At 33.1% G+C, this 25,055-nt stretch overlaps 1 protein-coding gene across 10 annotated transcripts in view; it reads right to left on the bottom strand.

Moving 5' to 3' along the window:
• Positions 1-3,378: 3,378 nt before the first annotated feature.
• Positions 3,379-25,055, bottom strand: part of LOC139706091 (zinc finger protein 420-like) — a 77,135-nt gene continuing 55,458 nt past the window's right edge. Inside the window, exons 1-7 of one of the 10 annotated variants that reach the window (XM_071613743.1) lie at positions 22,591-25,020; positions 21,156-21,258; positions 19,798-19,867; positions 12,213-12,321; positions 11,308-11,378; positions 9,552-9,678; positions 3,379-4,613 (exon numbers count right to left, since the gene is read on the bottom strand). In XM_071613743.1, coding sequence (XP_071469844.1) covers positions 3,508-4,613; positions 9,552-9,678; positions 11,308-11,378; positions 12,213-12,321; positions 19,798-19,800 — 1,416 coding nt within the window. In that variant the 5' untranslated portion in view covers positions 19,801-19,867; positions 21,156-21,258; positions 22,591-25,020 and the 3' untranslated portion in view covers positions 3,379-3,507. Of the gene's footprint in view, positions 4,614-9,551; positions 9,679-11,307; positions 11,379-12,212; positions 12,322-13,707; positions 13,769-19,797; positions 20,196-21,155; positions 21,394-22,590; positions 25,021-25,055 lie in introns of those variants that run through there. The other 9 variants (XM_071613744.1, XM_071613745.1, XM_071613742.1 and 6 more) reach the window with 9 other exon arrangements.

Below are 25,055 nucleotides of genomic sequence, written 5' to 3' on the forward strand. Positions count from 1 at the left end.
CACATACAAAAAAAGAAAACACAGAATCATCTTTAACCTAACTTTTTATATGATGTATCAGATCCCCGTAACTTTGCACACAAGCTTCTGTGTTCAGTTGAATTGTAACTGCTTTTTGTATTTGGAGAGAGTGTGACTATTGAACTTGAAACTTTTATTCTGGGTGTCTTGGTGGTTTCTGGTGAGATTGAGTGAGAGGGTGAAGGGAATGTGGGGAGCTCTTTCCTATTATGACATGAAGTTTCCCCCACAGTCTGCTCTCAGCTGCCAGACCTCAAGTTTTTCTCACAGTATTATACTTTCATTATTCGTACTTCCCCTTTACCCATAAGTTTTAACAGCATTTTATCAAACTGCACTTCTTAAGAACAATTTTTAAAATAAAGTTATAGTTCACCTCACCAGTCTGCATTTATTGCTTATGGTTTCATTCACCTGCTATGCCTGTTTTTGGTGTCTTAAAAACAGACATATTATTTTCCATATTTTATCCAGTTTCCTACATGTATATACTGGAAAGAAAATAAAATTTTAATATGCTAAATGTATCTACAGAATTTCTCAAGTAGCTATGCTTAAAACAAAGAGAATATCCTGAAAAAAAAAAAAAAAAAAAAAAAAACTATGGTCAGCTTCAATGAAGCAAGAATAGAACCCAAGTATTTATCATTAATGATGGTTTGTAGATGATACATACAGAAAAACTTCAACAATTAAAGAAAAAAATAGTATTCAACCTGGTATTCTAAACTGAAACAGACTGTCCTTCAATGATAAATAAAAATAGATTTTCATAAATGATAAAATTCGAAAAAGCAATTTTCTATGCCTCATTTAAAAGAGAGTTACTCAATACAGAAGAAAAATAAAACAAAGGGAGCAGAATTTGTGGACAGAAACAGTGGCTCTAACTACAGAGCTCAATAAAGTTCTGCTGATTCTGCAGTAGACCTTGAAAATAGTTGTGTTAGCATAACTCAGTCCTACCTTTAAAATGATGGTTTAATAGTAATATTAGCTAGTAAGTAGTCAAGTGATTGAATGTAGCAAAAGTTAGAAGATTCTAGTGATCTATTTTCCTCACCACAAAAAAAATTAATATTAGAAAATACAGGAAAAACAAAGTGATGAAAAAAAAAGTAAAAACCCACTAAACACAAATAATTAAAAGTCAAGTTCTGCATATGAAACACAGTAAAATGTGCACTTTTTGTAACATTTAATGAAATATAAGAAAGTGGTATTGATTATTCTTGGTGGTAAGAACATCCCTCCATGAGCAGCATTCATGTTCTGATATTGGATGTCAGAAAGGCTAATAAATTAGAGAAAGAAATCATTCTTACCTCTGGTGTGTGTTTTGCGATGAAAACTATTTTAAAGTCAAATTTGTGAAAATGCTTACTGGTTTTTAACCTTCATAAATTTTCTGTAGACAAAGAATGCAACACATAATTATTTTTAAAAGAGAATAATAACTGATGAAGCATGAACACAGGGACTTGAACTATTAAAAAATAGAGTGAGGTGTGGTGGTCTCTACAGATGCTGATACTCAGAAATAATAAAGTGTCCAATGTAGATTAAGCAGGAAATCACAGAACACATATCATTATGATTACGTAAATTATAATCAATTAAACATTAAAGCCTATTAATATTTGATTCATTAGGCCTGAAGAGAAAGAAGTGGTCCCATAAGCTAAATTCGTTTTTCTCCCATTGCAATTGGAAAAAAATAATGGGAGCACCTAATACATTGTGAAGGGTCTTCTATGTACATATTTCAAGATTATGGTCAATATCAGACAACTAGTAGTAGGTCTGGCTAAATTTAGTTTCCTTTTAGAACTTTACATAATTGCAGACAGAGTGGAGGCTGCTGATTTGGGTCTAAATTTTGGAAACTACTGTTTTATATGGTACTGGGGATTGAAACCAGGGGTGCTTTATCACTTATATATATTCACAATTCTTCAATATTCATTTTGAGACCTGGTCTCACTTAGTTACTGAGGCTGGCCTTGAAGTTGTGATTCTTCTGCCTCAGCTTCTATGATTTTTGAAATTACAGGTATGTACAACCACATCAGGCCTGGACACTGCCTTTTGATTTTTTACACACATCTAATAATCAAAAATATTTTAAATATTCCTGCCTTTTCATTGATATAAAATATTCAATACTAACGTTCCAAATTGGTTTTCACCCTAATATTCTTTTCTTGAAAAGGCCAATCTTCATGTTGCGTAGTTATACTTTTTTTTTTTTAACCATATCAAAATATACTCATTAGATTCTATTCTGAGTTAGCAAGTCAATTTTATATGTTTTAGAAAAACAAATTGCCATATATTGTTCTGATTATGCTCTTAATGGAAGTACCTTTCTCTTAGTCATCATCAAAAGAAAGATAGGAGGAAATTTAGTAAAGTCAAAAGATAAAATCCAACAGTTGGCCCGTTCTTGTTTCAACCAGATGTTTATGATTTGATTGCTTTTTAAAAAATTTCTTCTTCTGATTGCTCTGATGGCCTTTCCTATGATATTTAATAGTCAGCTCCATTTAAAAGCACTACTTTATGTGAAAAGTGGATATTAAGGAAAATAAATATGTGAAACATACTAATAGTACTCAGTATGTTTCTCATGATTATATACAGCTTCCTCCCACCATTCTGGGATTGCAAATCATAGAGCTTCCAATGACTTCCATTCCTCACTATATTTCACTAATCAGCTAATGCAGAATTAATTTCTCAACAAATTTGTATTAAATAAGTAGCAATTTAGACAAAACCAGATATAATTTACACCTGTGAAATTAAAACAATATATGTGGCAGTTTGCCAAAGAATACTTGGCATATTCAAAGAATAAAATGAAGAAGTTTACCAGAATTGTTGCTTTCCTTTACGAGATAGGGGAAAGTTTATTGTCATGTTGTTTCAAAATGACATTGACAGTTTCCTTATGAAAAAAAAAAATAGTTGTTATTCTGTAACGTGGATTTTTTTTTTACTCATTTTTCTTGCATACTGAGAAGGTATTTGCTGGGGTCAAACACAGTGAGATACTGATCAATCAATTGTATTTTCAACTAATGGTGTAAAATGCATCTCTGACACATTTGCAAGTGTTTTCATTTTATATAAAAGCCTCTTGCACATTCAGCATGAGAAGAGGTTGCTCATTAATTTTGGTATCAATACTGGGTTAGGTACATTGAAAAGATGTTGAGAAAATTACACCTATAATGATGGAATCTCCCAATTCTTCATTCTCATCTTTCCCGTGGTGCTTCTGCTATTCATATTAGTATGTTAACTTTAATTTGCATTGTCCATACAGTTTCTTAAAACACAAGACACTTAGAATTGAGGAAATCACATATAGCATGTTTATTTCATAAACTGATATAAGATTCAATAAAACACTCACAATGTGACATAGAGTATTAAAATTTTATATAGCTAAAGATTTTTTAACAATGAATGATGGGCACCCTAAGCAAGTGTGTAGTTTTGACTGAAAGCTTTGCCATATTCTTTACATTTGTAGGGCTTCTCTCCAGTGTGAGTTCTACTGTGGCACATAAGGCCTACTTTACGACTGAAAGTTTTGTCACAATCTTTGCATTTGTAGGGCTTCTCTCCAGTGTGTGTTCTGCTGTGGCAAATAAGGAGTGATTTTAGAATGAAAGCTTTGCCACATTCTTTACATTTGTAGGGCTTCTCCCCAGTGTGAGTTCTTCTGTGGTAAATAAGGCCTACTTTTTGACTGAAAGCTTTGCCACATTCTTTACATTTGTAGGGCTTCTCTCCAGTGTGTGTTCTGCTGTGGCAAATAAGGGGTGACTTTACACTGAAAGCTTTGCCACATTCTTTACATTTGTAGGGCTTCTCCCCAGTGTGAGTTCTATTGTGGCAAATAAGGCCTGCTTTTTGACTGAAAGCTTTGCCACACTCTTTACATTTGTAGGGCTTCTCTCCAGTATGAGTTCTGCTGTGGCGAAGAAGGTGTGATTTTACACTGAAAGCTTTGCTACAATCTTTACATTTGTAGGGCTTCTCTCCAGTGTGAGTTCTGCTGTGCCTAAAAAGGTCTGTTTTTTGACCAAAAGCTTTGCCACACTCTTTACATTTGTAGGGCTTCTCTCCAGTATGAGTTCTACTGTGGCTAATAAGGTGTGATTTTACACTGAAAGTTTTGCCACATTCTTTACATTTGTAGGGCTTTTCTCCAGTGTGAGTTCTGCTGTGGCGAATAAGGTGTGAGTTTTGACTGAAAGCTTTGCCACATTCTTTACATTTGTAGGGCTTCTCTCCAGTGTGAGTTCTACTGTGGCGAATAAGGTCTGTTTTTAGACTAAAAGCTTTGCCACATTCTTTGCATTTGTAGGGCTTCTCTCCAGTGTGAATTCTCTGGTGGTGAACAAGGCCTGATTTTTTATATGATTTCTGGTGTTCACTCTCACTTGTAGTTTTCCATATTTTCTTTTGTTGTAAATAGTCAAGATCACAACTTTTATATTTCCCACTTATCACTTTGTGAAATATATGTTTTATGCCCTTTTCTGATGAATATTCTTGGGTATCATGAAGAGTCATGGCTGAAATAAACAGAAAATTTAAAAAAACAATATCTATTAGACAGGGATAAATATATTTTGCATACATAACATGAAATTAAGATAAAATAAGTACATCAAGAGTAAGTCCAACTCATCATAAAGAAAAAATATATCAGTTTAATAAAAATGTATAGACAAAATTACCTTGAGAATATTACCCCAATTCTTGTAGAGACCACAGTATCCAAGATGAGTACATCATTAAGAAAAGTAATATAATAAAGAGAAGGTAAGTATGTTACTTTTATCATCCACAGCGTTTTGTCCTCCATAAGATAATATTGTGTATTTAGGAAATATCTACCAGCTACCTTCACTCTCAGTAGAATAAGAAAAATGTAAAACATATACAAACATTTGTGGCTTTTTCAAAGAGTGTCCAAAAACTGGTTTTGGTCTACCATGACATACAGACATGAAAATAACTAGTATATTTTAAGTGATAATCCCACAAATATTCAACAAGGGTAAAGAGGCTATGAACTGTTAAAAAGAAATATGAACAAAAAATTTACTAAGAAATATACACATATATGTCTATAAAATTTTCCATAAAAACATTTTAAAAGAGTATATGGCCTATGGCCATAATACTTGGATGAAGTCAACACATAACAATCAAGCATAATAAATTGATTTTTATATTTCTAAATTTGTGTGATATGATGATTTCTTTCATTGACAAATACACCTTTTTTTATTCCCTAAATATATCATGTATTTTATACTATATGTACAAGGTAAAATGACTAAATAGAATGAATTAATGCACAAAAAAAGAATGAATTAACATAATCAGTTTTTCATATAATTATCAGTTTTGTTCTTACAAGGTATTGTATTCCTTCTAATAGTATTTATAAAGAATATAATACACTCACCATGTGGTAAAACAAAACTCTTGAACCTCTTATGTGCAATAAAAAAAAAAATGAGACTTTGACTATAATATCAACCCTACACAAAACACAGTACCTGGTGAGCAAAATTTTACTCACTAAATTTCTGATTTCCAGACTTCCACATGTGAATCAAATGTTCCTGCAACTTAATCTCTGCATGCCACATTTCACTTACTACAAAGTCCTGCATATATTTCTTATAACATTTTAAAAGATAAAATATTTTTACAATTGAATAATAATAGTATATAACTACAATATTTTTACTCATTTGATCTTTGATGGGCACATACATTAAGTCCCTAGCTTTAAACTGAAAATAGTATGTGCACTAAACACAAAAGCAGAGGTATCTCTTCAATTTTCTGATTTAATTGTTCATGGATACATATTTAGCACTGGCATTTCTGGATCTTTAGGTCATCCAACTTTTAATTCTTCATGTGTAGTGCTTGAGATTAACCCCCCAAATTCTATATCACTGAAATACAACACAAGTCTTTTTAAAATTGTTTGAGTCATGCTGTTTCTAAATTTCTATGACTTCCCTAAAACATGAAGTACTTTTGCATGGCCTCCCAATTGGCAAATATTACAAGGATGTAGCACTGTTCTTGCCTATTTTTATTTATTTAAAAGTTTTTTATACTTTTTTCCCATAATGGGCTATATAATCTATGATTGGCTCCTTTAATGAACAAATAAAAATAATACAGCAAATATAAACAAAGAGAAGCATGGCTTAATCCAAGTGACAAAAAAGAAAAAAAAAACATAAAGAACTGAAAACTAGGATACTGGCAGTTATGAATTACTCAAAGAAGACTAAATAATGGGGCTGGGGATGTGGCTCAAGAGGTAGCGCGCTCGCCTGGCAAGTGCAGGGCACTGGGTTCGATCCTCAGCACCATATAAAATAAAGTAAAGATGTTGTGTCCACCAAAAACTAAAAAAAAAAAAAAAAAAAAATTAAAAGAACACTAAATAACTATTTAAAGAAAGTTTAGACAGTGAAATTGAGACCAAAAATATTAATATAAATAAGCACAAATTGTGTATGTGAATAATTCTTTAGGAAAAAATGAGAGGAGCATTCCTAGTGTGCAAAGCTGAAATTCTACCAATATGGGAGAGGCTTACCAAGCAAAACCAAGTTTAAGACAAGTCTAAGCAACTTGTGAAATAGTGTAAAAATTAAAAACCTAAAGGATATATAAAGAGAAGTGGGATATATATATATAATATATATATATATATATATATATATATATATATATATATATATATATATATATATATGAATGAAAAGAATCTAAGCATGCCACAATAAAAAGCAATGATCCAGAAATTAAATCATTAATCAAAATAGAAAATAATAAGAAATATAGAAAACAACTTACAAAGTAGAAGTATAATGAATTTTTCAGTTCAAAATATTTATGATTATCAATGCAATATTGCAAAACACAAAACAAAAGAAAAAAAAATACTAACAGAATTGAATCTAAAGAAAGAAACTGCCAAGTCAGTTCCAGCAGAGAGCATGGAAAGAAACCAAGCATGATCTGCTCCTAGAGGCCCTATTTGTTTAAAGGTGGATAATGCCCCTCCCTTTACATCTCATCCTTTTGCACAATTTTGAATCAATAAGACACAGTTTTAAATAATGAAATTTCTCATAATCCTTTTGGACAAGATTTTGTTGAGTGAGCAAATTGTATCCTAATACTTGCCTTTTAAAACAGAAACAAACAAAGATCTAACCTCTCTCATATTAATATGCATTAAATATTGTTTTATTTACAGTTAATGTGCTCAATATACAACATAAAGTTAAATACTCAAAATTGGTCATCTGCAGTGAATAGACATTTTATTCACAAACATCCATTACCAAAAAAATTAGGTAATATATAAGACTCCATCTGACATGATCCTATGCCTTTGATCACATGGGGAAAAGCATAGACTGCTACACTTATGCCAACATCTCCTGTTTGGACTCTAGCTTGATGTATGAAATATAGCAATTATAAATGTTCATCAGGGACTTCACAAGCTGATTCCTAAGTTTCATTTAACCCTGGAAGAGAAGAGTCCCTCCAAACAAGAGAATAATCATTCTCCTCAAAAGAGGAGAAACGTTAAAAGAGGAACCCAAGATACTATAATTTCAGTTACTTGGGGTGATATAAAACCATTAGCAACCTCAGCTCAACAGGTGTTGGCTAAAATGAGGTTAGAATGTGCTCTAGGTAACTTTCTTACTGCTTTGATTGGTAAACCCACACAAATCTCTGTAAATGCTTTGGTCTTAGTAACAATGTTGCTCCGTTTCTGTACACCAGCTGTGGGAAATTCAGTACTGTCAGATCCTGGACTTCTACAACCCATTACAATATCTTGACTCACTTGGATGAAATTGTTACATACCTGCAAAAATGTCTCATGGTATTCATTGTTGTCTTAGCAGAATAACTGTGTCCTTACCATCCACATAGTATTTAATAGGTCACCATCCTGTGGAATTTATTCATAAAATGTCTATTCCTCTTGATAAAAACTCTGATGATTCAGTGAATCTTCTCTCTAAGGCAGAATTTGTTGCTTTGACATTCTCCTTAATGGGTTTTCCTGGATTAGCTCAACGGGCTTACAAAACTACTATGAAACTCGCCTATGCTACCATAAAAAGTATTAGTCATGCCTCCATGGCTGTTTAAATGCTTAATGAAGTACAAAAACATTTTCAAGCCATACTTGACAATCATGCTGCAATTGATTGTCTGTTATTGCTACATCATAAAAGATATCAGAAGTTTAATAAAATATGTTCCCTCAATTTCAGTGATAATAGTAGTTTTATTTAAAAAGAGTTAGATTAACTTAAATATATCATTAGTAAGGTCCAACAAGATGATGGATGTTTAGACTTGTTGGAATGGCTAACTTCATGTTTACTCAATTTCATCTGGGTCAAAAAATATTCATAGGTGAATGTTTACTGATGTTGGCACTTGCTGTTGTTTATGCCTGCACAAATTTGCCCCTACCAGCATTAAGGAGATAAGTAATATTATTTATTCAAAAGGCCTTAAAAAGGAGGTGGGGCTGTAGGTATTCTTACCTTGGAAATAGACAGGGTGATGGTAACTGGCACCCTGAGACCCACAATGTTAATGCCCAGCAGTTTCTCCCTGAAGCTATTAAGACAAATATACAAGTGCACTATCTAGTTTCTGTGGTAATGTCCTTAGGGAGAAGGGGCTCTATGTTTGTATTAACTGTACCTTATCTTGGTTAGCTAGCACTTGGGGTTAAAATAAGGCTGGGTTACAATGTATGAACGGTAACAGAAGCTATGTGATTTTGGGGTATACTATATGCAGCCAAGAAGAGGAGTGGCCAGTTTTTTTCTTTTTTTTCTTTTCAATGTGTGTGTGTCTCTCTCTTCTGTTTGCTTCTTTACAGGTTTCCTCACAAGAAGATTTGTAAGAGACCATGCTGGCCCTCACAACAAAAGGTAAGTTTTGGTGGTTAATATGAATAAACTGGGACATCAGTAAAGAAGAACACAAAGGACTACAAAGAATTTGAAAATGTAATAAATATAGGGCAGTATGTGTTCAATGATTACAATAAAAAGAAATAAACATAAGCTTCTGAAAATGTTTTCTGCTGAATAACTACTCTGTCAACATTTTTTAGTTTGGTTTTCTCCATTTGAACATCTCAACTGTGTCCCCTGCTATGTCTAGGCTACAATAGTTTAAATCACTAAATTATGTTAGGTACTACTTATCTAAAGTGAAGGATGTATAACACACCAAGAAAGAGAGAGATTAAAGAATAAAATAATATATATTAAAGAGTAAAATATCTGTACTAAAAATGCCCTTTTTCTTTGAAACACAAATCTGAAACTCATTCTTACAGAGAAGTTCCCAGAAGATATAACAGAAGTAAATTAAATAATAATTAGTAATTAAAATATTTAAAAGGAAATTAAACTTACCCAGGAAGGCAAAGTTTCTATAGTTCTCTAACATCACATCTTTATATAAGTTTTTCTGAGCAGGTTGAAGGCATTCCCATTCCTCTTCAGTAAAATCAATGGCTATATCCCTGAATGTTAACAGTACCTGAAATAAGAATAGGTAAATAAATAAACACATTGACCACATGAACATTTGCACAGTCTGTAATGTCACTGAAGTTGAAATGAGTGTTAGTAGACTATTATGTAGGTGGTGTTTTGGAACACAAAGATACCATTATCTACGTCTGCAGAAAAAGTGATTTAAGTTCAAAAAAGTATATATACTCCACATTTATGAAACACAATGTAAAACTCAGGCATTACCACAAAAATATATATTTTAAAATTTTTGTATCATGATCTAAATTATACATACTGTTTAGATAAGAAAATTATGGTAATTAAGAAAGGGAATCCTCAGATTCTAATTGTACAACCACTAATCAGACATTTACTAAAGTGTAAAATCTTATTTGTTATTTCTCTGATAAAGCTGGCTGGTCTTAATATGTAGTGAGATCTCTAGTAATTCCAATACGAATGGTATAAGAAAAATTTTGAAATGTAACAAGGTAGACAGACCACTTAATGGAAATATTGAATAGTGAATTTAAGTTCAAACATTTTATCATATTTGTGTATGTTATTAATATACAAAATAGCAACAACAATCCTGTTTGGATTTTCCTTTTTATAATTTTAACATTTTTTCACATACAAAATATGTAATATATATATATATATATATATATATATATATATATATATATATATATATATATATATAAACTTTGATTGATGTATATATTGTATGATGTTTATAATAGAATATACATATAGCTCTTCAAACAAATATAATTTTTTTTTTATATTTTATTGGTTCTTTCTAGTTCTACCTGATAGTAAAATCAATTTTTATGGTATGAAGCAGGCATGGAATATATCTTATCCTAATTAAAATCCTGTGCTTCTTGGTGACTATGATGGTAGGATTCACTCAGATATATATATATATATCTCCTTAATATTTTTATCCCCTTCCCTTTTATTTATTTATTTAATCATTATTTATTTATTCATTTATTTTACCATCGTGCAATCTACTGATCTTCTTTTCTTACCCTTCTTCATTTTATGAACTTTAGATTTTACATATCAGCAATAACTTTCAACCTTTGGTTTTAAAGAAATGGTTTGCTTTTTTTAGCATAAAATCTCCAGATTCATCTATTTCCTAGCAAATATTATAAAGTAGTTCTTTTATGGCTGATTAATAGTTTATTGTATACATAAGCAACAGTTTTTTATCCTGTCATCATTGAATGGATCCATTCATTATTGAATGGTTGGTTTTATAGCTTAGCTATCGTGAATTGTGTTGCTATAAACATTAATGTGGGTGTGTCAATGTAGTATGCTGATTTTATATCCTTCAGGTATATACAGTTAAGTCAAAAAACTGAGTTAAATTGTGGTTTCCTTACTTTAACAATATCTGTACAGGTTATTATCTTTCACTTAGACCCTCATACAGCTGCAATAATTGGAATTCATGAGGTTGAAAATAAAACATACAGAAAAAAATTAGTAAGCCATAAAATGATTAAGAATTTATTATCAAGTCATCCATCCCAATGAAAAGTAAATTTTATAAACTAAAAGTAAAGAAAATATTAAGCAAAAGAGCAAAATTAGAAGCTATTGAAGATGAACATAACACAGAGAGAGTTACCAATATCAATGTTGGTGCTTTTAAAAAGCAAATGGGCCAGGTCAAGTGATGGACAACTGTAGTTCCAGTGACTGAGGAGGATAAGGAAAAAGGATCATAAATTCTAAGACAATATTATATATAATATCGTCTTATATATATTGTATTGAGCAACATATTGAGGCACTTAGCAACTCAGCAAGACTCTGTCTCTAAATAAACTATATTTTAAAAAAAAGACTGAGGATGTGGCTTCATGTTAAGCACCCCTGGGTTCAATCTTCACTATAAATTTTTTTAAAAAAGCAGATACAATTTAAAAAGCATTAGCAAATTTGAAAATTCAACAAATAAAAATTATGTCAATTATGTAATACATAATTGCAAATATATGCATATATAATTATTTCTCACTTGATGGAAATACACTCTGAAAAATTTATCAAAAGAGTATTCTGCAATTGTTCAATTCTCTGAGTGTAATGACAAGAATCTAGATGGTATAGACTAGTACATGGCTAAGACATTTGCTATATCCACTGTTGTACATAAAGTCTACTGCTGACCAAAATACCATGATGCCACATGATTGATGTTATGAAGTTAAATCAATCAGGGTAGACCTCATAATAAAATAATTGGTGGAATTACAGAAAACAACAACAACAATAAAACTCTTGGTAAGTCTCTTGTTATTTAGGCAGTGATACATAATGAAGATTACAGTGCAGGGAAGAGGAAAAATGGCTTTCATTCCAAAGAAAGATGCTAGGATATTGGGAAAACAGTGTGATAATAAAATGCTATTTTATCCCTTCACTCATAAAACATAACAACTTATTTTGACACATTAAATGCTGAATATAAGTTATTAATAAATAATACTGAAATATATAAGAAAGTACAAAGCTCAAAAGTTTACATACAAAAGATAGGGTGCATATGGTGTTTCACACTTGAAATATCTTCTATTATGGAGTCTAAGGCATGAAACTCAAAATTTAAGGCCAACTGAAGAAATTGAGCAAACCCCATCTGGAAATAAAATTTAAAAGAGAGCTGAGGATATGCTCAGCAATAGGACACTTTAGTTGAATCCCTAATATCACAAAAGAAAAAAAAATAGTTTTTTGTTTTGAAAATTATACAATATAATATGTTTAAACTTATGAATTACAAAATGTTAATATAAAAAATCTATTCATCAAATTATTACATTAAAAGGTGCAAAAGTGACAAGGTAAAAAAAAAAACTAATTTCCTCACATATAATCAAACACTTATAAGAGGAAAGAAAAAATAAAATATTGCAAAAGAAAAGCAGAATAAATTCTTGAAGAGCCACTTTAAAAACGATATATCTAAGTGTTCAATAATCATTAAAACTCAAAATCTTTAGAAATTAGGTAACATTGAATAAAATCACATCATATAGATGAATTAAATAGTATTGATGAATATGTGGAATAAATGCATTCACAAAAGAGGAAAATAAAAATTTAAGCTTTTATTATCCATTTGTAGAAACTGTTTTGTAATCAAATGTATATGATACACCCACACAAGAAACAGAGTCTAAAATTACAGCGACTGTACATATGAGAATACAGCCATATTTTCCAGAGTTGAAACAAAGGGGCATGGTTAAAGAGGAAGAAATAATTATTAAATTTTATAAATAGTAAACTCTAGAAGCTAGAATTTTTTGATGTATCACATCCAGTTTGACAAACAGTATAAAATACCATGTATGTTTTATGCTGATGTCACATGAATATTGCATTTCATATGCAAGCATATTTAAAAAAGGAATATGCAATATTTAAGAAAATAAAAATACAGAAAAAGCACATAAAAGACTCAAATATTCAACATGTTTACAAAGAAAACTATTATAAAAATGGCCATTTTCCCTAATTTAAACTATAATAATAACTGGTCAAAATTTTACCATGATTTACTTTTTGTTAAAGAAGAAATCAAAACAAAAACTTCTAAAATTCTCCTGGAAATTTAAATGTATATAAAATTAGCCAAGAACTCTCTCATATATAAGAGCAAATGTACTAGTGATCATTAACTGACACTAATACATGTTATAATATTACAATAGTGTAGTAATTTTAAGATAAAGAAATCACAATACAGAAAACTACATAGGGTAATTCACATGTATGCAAATATCATTTTATTGTTAAGTCTTGTAAGTATATAAATCAAAACATATCAATAAAAGTATTTAATGTGAATGAATGCTACAATCCAACCTCAAAGTAGATGTTAGAACAAGAGACACAGATCACAAGTAGGGACTTGTGTGCAGAATGTGTGTAACACTGGAATTATACACAAGCATTCACCAAACAGCAGATATAAAGAAAGATAATTTTTAAAAAGATAAAATAAAAGCAGAATACAAACCTCCCTCCATTTATGGATACACCAAATAAATATATACTCCTGTATTGAGTCCTTCTTAAAACTGTAAAGGAATTAGAGGCACACATGTTGGAAAACTGAAAAAAAAAAAAAAATCTACCAAGAGATGAGTAGAATGCACTTGAGCATCATCCTGATTTGAGCAATAAGCCATATTACTAGAACAAAATGCCCAAATCCAGTGTTAATAGGAATAAAGGAAGACTGATTTGGGTTTGAAATACAGCATATTTAACTCTAAATTTCCCATAGTCTAGCACAGTGTTTCCTTCTTCCATATCCATAATTGGAGTACTACTTACTCTTCCACTTTTTGAGAGTAAGCCATTCTAACAGCTGTGCTCAAGCTGCAGAAGATCTTATAGTTGGCTGGTGTACTAAAATTCTGATGCAAGCTTTTTAGATTCCAGGTTTGAATGCTAATTTATCTGTATACACAGAGGAAGGAACAAGATGTATACGAGTATCAACTCCAGGGGGAAAAAATGTAAGTGGTTTTCTAAGGCCATGCAAGATCCATGAGCTTTTTTCCATTAGACCAGAGTGGAAGAGGTGTTAAATCTTAAGGGAACCTTTAATTCCTTAGAGGGATTTGCCAACATTCTCTAAAAATGCAAAGAGCTGTTGCTGACAGTTGAACGTTTATCTAGACAGTACCAAAAAATTAACAGGGAAATACAGACCACCACTGAAATCCAAAGTGGCAGTTTAGCACTTCCTGAGCTCTCTCACCCAGCTCACTTCAGTAATAATACCAGACCTAACCAATTCTTTCTGTAAGTAATTTGTCCCGATATTAACTTTTTACATTCAATGGACTATATCTGAAACCTCAAAGCATTGAAAGCACTGGCAACTGTGCAGGTGCTAATCTCCCTAGATCAAAAAGGAGTGGTTTCACATTGGTGTGCAAACATTGTAATGAGCTAAAATCTCTAATATTAATGAAGAAAATTGTTAGAATCACAGATCCCTCTTTATTTTAAGGTGTACATCAATTTTTTTCCAGTGAGCGTAAGGCACCCTGGAATCTAAAAAGCTTGCATCCGAATTTTAGTGCACCAGCCAACTATAAGATCTTCTGCAGCTTGAGCACAGCTGTTAGAATAGCTACTCTGAAAAAGTGGAATAGTAAGTAGTACTCCAATTATATGAATATGGAAGAAAGAAACACTGTGCTAGACTATAAAATTAGTGAAAACATTTTTAAAAAAATGGAAGTTGAGAGTTCTCTCAGTTACTTCTTTGACAAACTAAACCTTCTACATTTATACTGCTCTTGAACAAGAAAGGCCCCAAGTACTGGTCTGGGCTTACAAGAGGCATTAGATGTGCCAGCTGTGGGTTCCTCATATTACATAGTTCTGAAACACAGTTCCAGGAAAATACTAGAGTATGGAATGAGAATGCTCTCATATACATTCCACAAAAGGAAATCAGAGCATAAAAACACTCTGAAAGGTGGTCTGCCCTTGGAGACACAAAGGAAGAATAGAAACACATGATTTTGCCAAGATCAAGGGATTCTTCTTTACTTTTCAATCATGTAAAATGCCCATAAACAACAACAACAACAAAAATTTTGCTTTTGATTTTTTTTTTTTCTATGGTACTGGAGATTTGAAACAGGAGCATGTTAATTCTGGGCTACATACCCGGCCATGTATTAAAATTTTGAGACAGGTTTTTCTAATTGTCTAAGTTACGGATGTTTACCTTGAAATTGCAATCTTACTGGCTTAGCCACTTGAGTCTCTATAATTAATATGCATGTATCATTGTACCCAGAGAGAGAAAAAAATACTTTAAAAGTCTCATCCAGTTTTGTTATAACAATTGAAAATACCGTGTTCATTTGAAATATAATATGGGTAAAGTAACTGATAATACTGCAGAACAGTAACTAATAATACTGGGAAAGGGGGAAGTTGTCATTGAAAAGGAAGTGTATCAAGAAGCTAGGAATTAAACCAGAGACTCTGTGTCTACTAGAGTAAAATGCAGGCTTTAATCTTCATCATGTGGAATTATGCCCCAATTTCCTTAATAAGACACCTATAACACAAGAATTAAAACAGATAATCAATAAATGGGATGGAATCAAACTAAAAAGTTTATTCTCAGCAAAAGAAACAATCTGTGAGGTGAAGAGAGAGCCTACATCCTAGGATGAAATTTTACCCCTCATACATCAGATAGAGCACTAATCTCTAGGGTACATAAAGAACTCAAAAAGCTAAGCAAATAATAATAATAACAACAACAACAACCCAATCAAGAAGTGGGCCAAGGGTCTTAACAGAGAATTCTTAGAAGAGAATATACAATCAATCAACTTTTTTCTATATATCTGATTGGTTATGGTGCTCCCTTTACAGGGCCAAGCATAGTTCTGTTTCAGTTTCTAAGGAAGGGAGACATGAGCAAGAAGTATTCTCAACTCTCCTTTATAAATTATCAAATACAATTTTCTACGTCATTTTCTAAACATAGCTGGACATGGGAAATATAGGCTTGGAGCAGAGAACATTTTTTATTAGAAACACTGTGTAAAAGAAAGACAATATATATATATATATATATATATATATATATATATATATATATATATATATATATATATATATATATATTTGCATCACATTGAACCATAAGAGAAATGGAACCTGGAATTCAGAAAAGAAAGATTCAAACTTTTATACTTGTGAATGTGGATGACATGGATGCCTAAAGTGAAAAGGTTATTACAAGCTTTTGAAAAAAAATTCATGTGAGTAGCAGATAATTGTTAACCAATTGGAATCTGCACAGTGTCTTCCAGGGGCTTTGTCAGCTGTGTACCACAGAACATACAGGTATTCATAGCCCCATGGAGAGCATTATTCATCTGTGCCCTCTAAAATTATTCCCATAGTAGAGATGAAAAAACATGGGTATCTGGATACTAAATGGCAATTCACCAGCCCACAGAAAACTACCCAGAGACAGAACTGTAGAAATTTCTTCAAAGACCATCAATGTATTGTTAGCTCCTGACACAGGGATGTCAGTCTGGGGAAATATTATTTTCTCTCCATTTTGAAGAGAGTGCATTGAGAATACATTTCAGGGCAACATAAATACTTTTTTTTTTTTTTTTTCATGTTAAGAAACTTTTCAGAAACAGAGCTCACAAGACAGATTTCTTAGAAGGGTAAATGCCTGGAGATTACAAAATGAAAAAAAAAACACATCAGTGGCCCTGAGTGACTCAGTAAGGAAATAAATCTAAAAGGCTTATTAGAAACTGAAAAGAAAAAAAAAAGTAACTATTTCTAAAAATAAATATGTTCATTAGTTGCTGTCTCCACCACATATCATTAAGTAAACAACAAATTATGTATGAATATTTCTAGGATTGGCCAAATTGTATTCCATATGATTTTATATTAAACCCCAAAATCCAGAAATAGAATTCATGATTCACTGCCAAAAATATTACAGAAAAAAATTTTTTTAAGGAGTGGATGTTTAGTGAATATGTCATTGAAGAATTTTATTACCATATGAGTTTAAAGAAATTTATTCATTTTCCTGCAGCCATAGTGTAGATCAATTTCTTATTTAATTTTCCCATAGTAATTAACAAAGATAAGCCCTAGAATCCACTTTAAATAACCTACCCTTACAATCATACAAGAAACTTATAATAAATGATGAGTAAAAACAGTCAATTTAAAAAAATAATTTAAACCTTTTTCTTTTTCCTGAAATCAATCTCTAGCTGCATTTTTGGATCATTTTCTCATCTTTTAAGCCAAAAAGATATAAAGGACAGAAGTTTGAACTGCAAATTTATACATGAGACATGTTTATTAACTATAAAAATTCAAAATCTTTAGAAATTTAATAAATCCAAAATAAAAACCCATCATGGGAAAAATTAAGTAATATTGATGAACATTTAAAACAAATTAATAATCATTAACTCAAAAGGAGTGTAAATTAGTACCTATTTGTGGAAACTATTTTGATATTGAATATACATGATACTCCCCATCACAGAGATTTACTGAAATTAGAGCATATGTGATCATGATAACATATAAGTATGCAATGGTACTCACCCAAACACTTGAAGCCTAAGGGCATGGCACAATACAATATACATCTTGGAAGAGATAAATAATAATCTGTAGGAAAAATGGTCACTAGGGCCAGTCTCATTTCATAATATATCCAGTTTAAAAAAGAGCATAAAACACTATGTATAATTTTTACATAGGTACCTGATGCAAGTGGTATTTCACATGTGTACATTTTTAGAAACAAAATATGTAGAACTTATGAGAAAATAAAAGTCACAAAAAGCACATAAAACACCGAATTATACATCCCATGTATAGATGATAAAACTAATCATTATAAAGGTGATAATTTTCCTTCAAATTAACCCACAATATATCTCACCAAAATTGCTATGTACAAATATGAATATATCACAGTGAAGTCTACTTTTATTTCTATTCTATAAAGCAATAATTAAAATAAAACTATAAATAAATATATGATAGAAGAAGTAGGAGAATAAGGAAAGGGGAACTACTGGATATTGAAGGGGAGCAAATTATATTCCATATATTATGGTTATGTCAAAATAAACCTGACTATTAAATACAACAATGATGCAATAATAATAAAGAAAAAAAAAAAAAAAGCTTTACTTTAAGTAAGAAACCAAAGCATAAATTTTCAAAATTCATCTACAAAGTTATATGTAACTTTAGCCAAAAACCTTTTCAATTATAAGAGCAACAAAAGAACTCATCATGACCTACTACTATTCATATATATTGTGAAATTATAATATTACAATAATCATCAAAGCATCGCAATATAAATAAGATCCCCATGTGAATGCATATGTATGTAAAAACAGTATGTTTTATTGTAATAGCAAATTCTAGATAAATCAAACCATAACAAAAATAATCTCAGCAACGTAGATAGGACCTTTCTCAAAATAAATTTATACATCTTAGGGCTCTTTACTGGTGAATAGTCCTTGCTTCCCCAATGCTGAAGTATAACACCAGAGAAGTGCGCCCAGGCAAGTTTAGAGTGGAAAGTAGAAGCTTTATTAAAGGACAGCAGAAAAGACTTCTCCCCAGAGGAAAAAGGGGACCCAAGAGGTGGAATCCATGAAAGGGTTTTTTTTTTTTTTTTTTTTAACTAAGGTCTTTTTAGCTTTTTTATAGCTAAGGTCTTCCTTCAGCTATCCTGCATTCCTGTCACATTGCTGTCCTTTGTTCTGTTATCTTGCAGTGATGGAATGTAGGTGGGAAGGCCCAAAGTGTGGGGGACAGGTGGGCTGAAGGAGTTATCTGGGCAGGAAGGGCTTTTGGATTACCATCTCCATGTTTGCTGTGAGCTGCTTCATTAAAATTTCCTTGGGATGGGCTCAGGGCCTTGGGACATTTTCAATTCCCCTTTTCCTTGACTCCATTCTCGATATGGTTTTCATTCTTGATTTTATTGAATATTAGACCCAATTTACCTAACTACACTAACTACCTATCTGTAAATCTGGCTTCACTACCAAGGATATGGCTAAGTAGTACAGTATCCCTCAGTTCACCTAACTTTAACAAAATAATAACAATGAAGAAAGTAAAAATAAAAGAAAGTCAAAATGAAAATTAGCTGGCTCAAGAGGAAATTAGGTACCCGAAAATGACAGCTCCTCTCCTGAAGAAAATGGCCCTTGGAGATTTGATTTTGATAATTATTCCACCTGTCAATCTCCAGCATCTGGGCTGCAGGAACACACCTGCCACATAGTATTTTATGCAAGTGCTGAGGATGCCCTTTGAGCATAAGGAAGGCAGCAAAGAGTCTCTGCCATTGACATGTTCCCCACCTGGTTGGCCAGAAGGACTGAGGACATAGTGGCCCAGTGGAGGACTTAAGCCTGCAGACTCCAGAGACTGCCCAGAGTCCCAATCTGCTAGCTCCTGTTTTCAACACAGCCAGTCTTGTGGTTCCAATAGTCTTTCTGCCCCAGCCTCCCTTGCTAGACCAATGCACACTCACCATTGCCTGGTTCTCAGGAGTAGGGCTACTTGGGATCCTCAGTTCCTGCACAGCAGAACAACCTGTGACTCTGAAGGGTGAGATTCAAATGGAAAAAATGGAGGATTCCAGAGATAAGAAGTGAAAGCCCACCCTCCTCCTCCCTGATGACACATAGGATTGCACAGTTCCCACAAAATGCTCTTGATTGGAAGGAGCTTCAGATCATGAACATTGAATGTGAGAGAAGTGAGCCCTTTTTTTGAGTGACAGGGAATATTATCCAATTCAGGCATGAATAAGGGCTAGAATCTCAGGTCGTTGAGTGCTGCTTTTTTTTTAATCTGAGAAATGTTATTTTAAGGCAAGGTTTTTTTCCATAAGTGGGAACTAACCCAATCAACAGAACATTTTCATTTAAACTTACATATAAGGTCATTTCAGTTTATGGATTACATACGCTTGTATATTATTCAGGAATTAATATAAAATAATGACAATAACTATCAAATTTTATTTAATTTTTTTTTTATCTCTGTTCTTTTTAGGTGACAGATTGAACTTTGAACTGGGAAGAAGCCCCCTAAAGTAAAAATGCCCAATAAAAACAACACATAAGGGGCTGGATTGTGGCTCAGCAGTAGAGTGCTCACCTCTCATGTGCAAGACCCTGGGGTCAATCCTCAGTACCACATAAAAATAAATAAGTGAAATAAAGGTATTGTGTCCAATTACAGCTTAAAAAAAATACATAAAAAAAACATAAGGTACAAGGTGAGAAACCAACCTCTACCTCAGAGCAAAGACTGTCCAAGGAAGGGGGCATGACTCTTGTCCTTGCAAAGACCCACAGAGCACTCCTAGGCTCATACCCACCCTGCTGCATTGTTTATCTACAAATAACAGGAGAGATCTGCTGTGCCTGGTGTCCCTGACTCAGTCAGGCTAGGTGGGGATCCATAGCAACCCCCTAGCAGCCACCAATCAGCATGAGACAGGGAAAATACCTGAGATGCTAGATGACCTTCCCAGTACTTTATGGTGGTTGATAACATTTTGGGAAATCATATAGTTCAGCACATACTCCCCTCAAAGCCTAAGCCAATCAGTTCAAATGAATCCCCATCTTGTACTAACCAATCACCCTTACCCAACTTGTTCCCACCAGTGAATGTGCTAATCATGTTTTAGAGTTCTTTATGATTTTCCCAAGGTGTGTGATGATTTGCTAAGAGATGCTATGATGTATGTGGGGTACCTGCCTTCCCCAAAGAGTTATAAAACTGCTGCAAACCCCGGGCTCAGGGCCTCTAAGCCACCAGTTGCTGTGAGTGTAGAGGACTGAGCTAGCTTGCAATAAAAACCTCTTTGGTACTTACATCAATCTTGGTCTCTGGTGCTCTTTTGGGGGTCCCGCATTTGAGCATAACAGTCTCTCCTGAAACCCATGGGAAAAGATGACAGCACTCCAGTTCTATAGGGCTGCAGTTTCATAGCACAAAAAGTTGCAAAAGCGGGGTGACTTGAGAACTTCACGGATAACAGGGTTTTGACAAGCATAATACAAAGGCATGTAGTAGGTTAATGGTCTAAATGGTTTAGCACTTAGGGAGTAAATTTAGATCACAACATCAGAATTTATGATGCACCACTAAAGTTTCAGAGTGAGTTGTTATTTGGTCAGGGAAAGCCAGAATTTATGAGTCATCACTAAAGTTTCAGGGAGGGTTGTTATCTCATCAGGGAAAACCAGACATGGGTGAGTTCAAGGCACTGGTAGGCATTTCAAGCAAGTTTACAAATCATGGTAATTTATAATGAAGCAGAAATTAACTTTTCATGCCTTTGTGATGAGATGGCTTCCAATCTTAAAAGGAAATTAGGCTGTATTTTTCACTTGCTATAGCCATAGCTTTCAAAGTATATGTTTCATACTTTAACAAGTATGAGAATTAAATTATTAATATTAATTACTACTAATTTTCTGCAGCCTATGCAGTACTGTTGGAATGGCTATTATAAAAATCTAAAATTGTTATGTATTGTGGCATATGCCTGAAATTCTACAAGCAATGAAAAATGACACAGGAGAATTATTAGTTCAAAGACAGCCTCATTAACATAAAAGGCTACAATCAACTTAATGAGAGCCTGTCTCAAAATATAACATAAAAAAGAATGTGGATGTATCTCAGTGGTATGCACCCCTGGGTTCAATACTCAGCACCAAACCATACAAAAACCAAGCAAATATCTCATAATTAATAGGGATTCCAGGGTACACAAATATGTAAAAATGTTGGTGACAATATAAATTTAATAAATATATTTTTATAAAAGTGTTAAGGTTCTTTAAAAGGCCAAAATAAAAATGCCACATAATCCACTAGTAATAATTTGGGGTAGCAGTGCAAGGTTGTACATGCCTGTACTCCCAGTGGCTTAGGAGGATAAGAGGTAGAAAACTAGAGGTTTATTCTCAAGTTAAAGACCAGCCTCAAGAACTTGGCAAGGTCTTAAGAAACTCAGTAAAATCCTCTCTCAAAAATACATAAATAAATAAAAGTGTTGGAGACTGGGTATATAGCACACTGGGTAAAGTGCCCTGGGGTTAATCTCCAGTATTTAAATAAATAAAAAGATATAAATAATAGTTCTTGGTAAAAAAAAAAAAAAATGCCATACAATCCAGTAATAATAACTCAAGGTATATATGTAAAAAATTTGAAATCCTTTTGCTAAAGATATTGCCACATGTCTATTTTTATTGTATCTTTATTCACAGTATCTAATAAAAGGAAACAAATAAAGTACCTTTTAGATAGAAAGTATATCAGAAAATGCCTTCCAGCTGCAAAGCATCCAATTAGTCCATCCCTTCAGAAGCTGCACTCTTAAAATTCAAACTGGTCCCTAGAAGGCAAGACTCAGAGAGTGGTGTTTTCTAAATACTCCAAAAAATTTGGAATCTCTGGGAACCTTGTTTCAGATATTCTAAAACTCAGAACTAGGTCATATGGGAGGTCAGAATGAGAACACAAGACATAGTAAATTCTTTAATGGGGAATCTTAACTCAGACACTGTCATAACCAAAAGCAGTGTTGGAGATAAAAAATAGATTCTGTTTCACTGATTTCTGGGTTATGGATTCAAATCCAATATATATTAGAGAAAAAGTAAAGGCTAGTGGTTAAAATCTACGTAAAACAGGTATTAAAAATGTACCAGGGGCTGGGTGTGTTGGTGCAAGCCTGTAATCCCAGTTGCTGAAAAGGCTGAGGAAGAAGTATCAAAAGTTCAAAGCCAGCCTTAGCAGAAGTGAGGTGCTAAGAAACTCAGTGAGATCCTGTCTCTAAATAAATTAAAAAAAAAAAAAAAATCCTGGGGATTTGACTTAGTAGTCAAGTGTTCATGAGTTCAATCTCCAATATGCCCCATAAAAAATGTACCAGTGGGCTGGGGCTGGGGCTCAGTAGAGCTCACTTGTCTGGCACATGTGAGGCACTGGAATCAATTCTCAGCTCCACATATAAGTAAATAAAATATAAGGTCTATCAACAACTTTATATATATAGTACCAAGATATTGACATGGACTTTGATCTAATTTGCTGTGTACTTTAGCCCTTACGATTGAAGTTGGCCAGGCATGGTGGTGCATGCCTGTAATATCAGCTGTTTACAAGACTGAGACATAAGGATCATGAATTCAAAACCAGTCTCATCAATGGTGAGGCACTAAGCAACTCAGTGAAACCCTATCTCTAAGTAAAACACAAAATAGGGGTAGGGATGTGGCTCAGTGGTAGAGTGCCCCTGACTTCAATCGCTGGTCTCCCCCCCAAAAAAATGGGGCTGAGTAAATAGCTCAGCTTGTAGAGTGCTTGCCTTCTAAGCATGAGGCCCTAGAGTCAGTCCCCAATACAGAGAGAGAGAGAGAGAGAGAGAGAGAGAGAGAGAGATTGAACTTGCATGTAATTTAAATTCAAGTTAGTCCCACTTTTATTTTTTCCTGCCACACCAGAAGAAAAGAGTATCCTGAAATGTTTGGCATGTTTCTGTGGGTTATTCATTTATTTATTTTTATTTACTTATTTTTATGTTGTGTTGAAGATGGAACCCAGGACCCTGCACGTGCTAGGTGAGTGCTCTATCACTGAGCCACAACCCCAGCCCCTTCTTTTTTTTTTAATATTTATTTTTTAGTTCTTGGCAGACATAATATCTTTGTTTGTATGTGGTGCTGAGGATCGAACCCGGGCCGCACGCATGCCAGGCAAGTGCGCTGCTGCTTGAGCCACATCTCCAGCCCAACCCCAGCCCCTTCTGTGGGTTATTTTAATAAAATGGTCTGACCATAAATAGATGAACAAACAAATAAATTAATAAATAAATAAACCCTCATTGATGACCCATTACAGTTTTTAAAAATCCTTAAATGGGACACATAAACCTCATTTAGGAGAGATTCATTCTTTTTAATGTCACCTAATTTTATTCTGCTTTCTTCTCATGTGAAAATCTCAGAATGAGAAATTAAAATATTTTAAAAATGCCCTCCAGTTCTTGAAGAAAAACATTAAGAATGATGCATACATTTGAAATAAAACATGGGAAAATAATGATTAATAATGCTGAAAGTGGAGTTTTGAGATGAACCAAAATTTCTCAGTTTGCCAATTGAATCTGGGTGCTTGTCTCATAAATTTTGAAGAAAAAAAAAATCTATTTAAGCAAGAAGAAATAGAGCGCCCAACATGTGGTATGAGGAATGATATCAGAAAAAAAAAAAATTCATTTTTGTGTGCCATCTTAGAAGTTTACTCATGGTTTTGGGCAGAACACCAGTTAGCCACCAGGTGTGTTTGAGTGAGGCCCATTATCCACATTACATGGTCATTATACTATCTATTCTATTTTATGCTTTTTCTCTGTGAACAGAGAACCCTAGTTTTGGATATGTGAACAGAGAGCTAGAAAACTAGGGGTGTATTCTGAGACCTATGGAGAGCTAAACTGAAGTTCTGGATTTCAGATGTCTGTTCTGGATTTGAGATACTGCTTCCCCTACATTTAAAAATCTCGGGACTCATGAAGAGAATGAGTTAAAAGCCAGCATCATCAAATTGTGAGGCCCTAAGAAATTCAAAGGGACCCTGTCTCTAAATAAAAATATTTTTTTAAAAAAGGGGTGGGAATGTGAATCAGTGGATGAACACCTCTGAGTTGAATTTCTGGTACCAAAAAGAAAACAGCACACACACACACACAATAAATAA

Source organism: Marmota flaviventris, chromosome 6 (assembly GCF_047511675.1).
Source record: "Marmota flaviventris isolate mMarFla1 chromosome 6, mMarFla1.hap1, whole genome shotgun sequence".
NCBI lineage: Eukaryota > Metazoa > Chordata > Mammalia > Rodentia > Sciuridae > Marmota > Marmota flaviventris.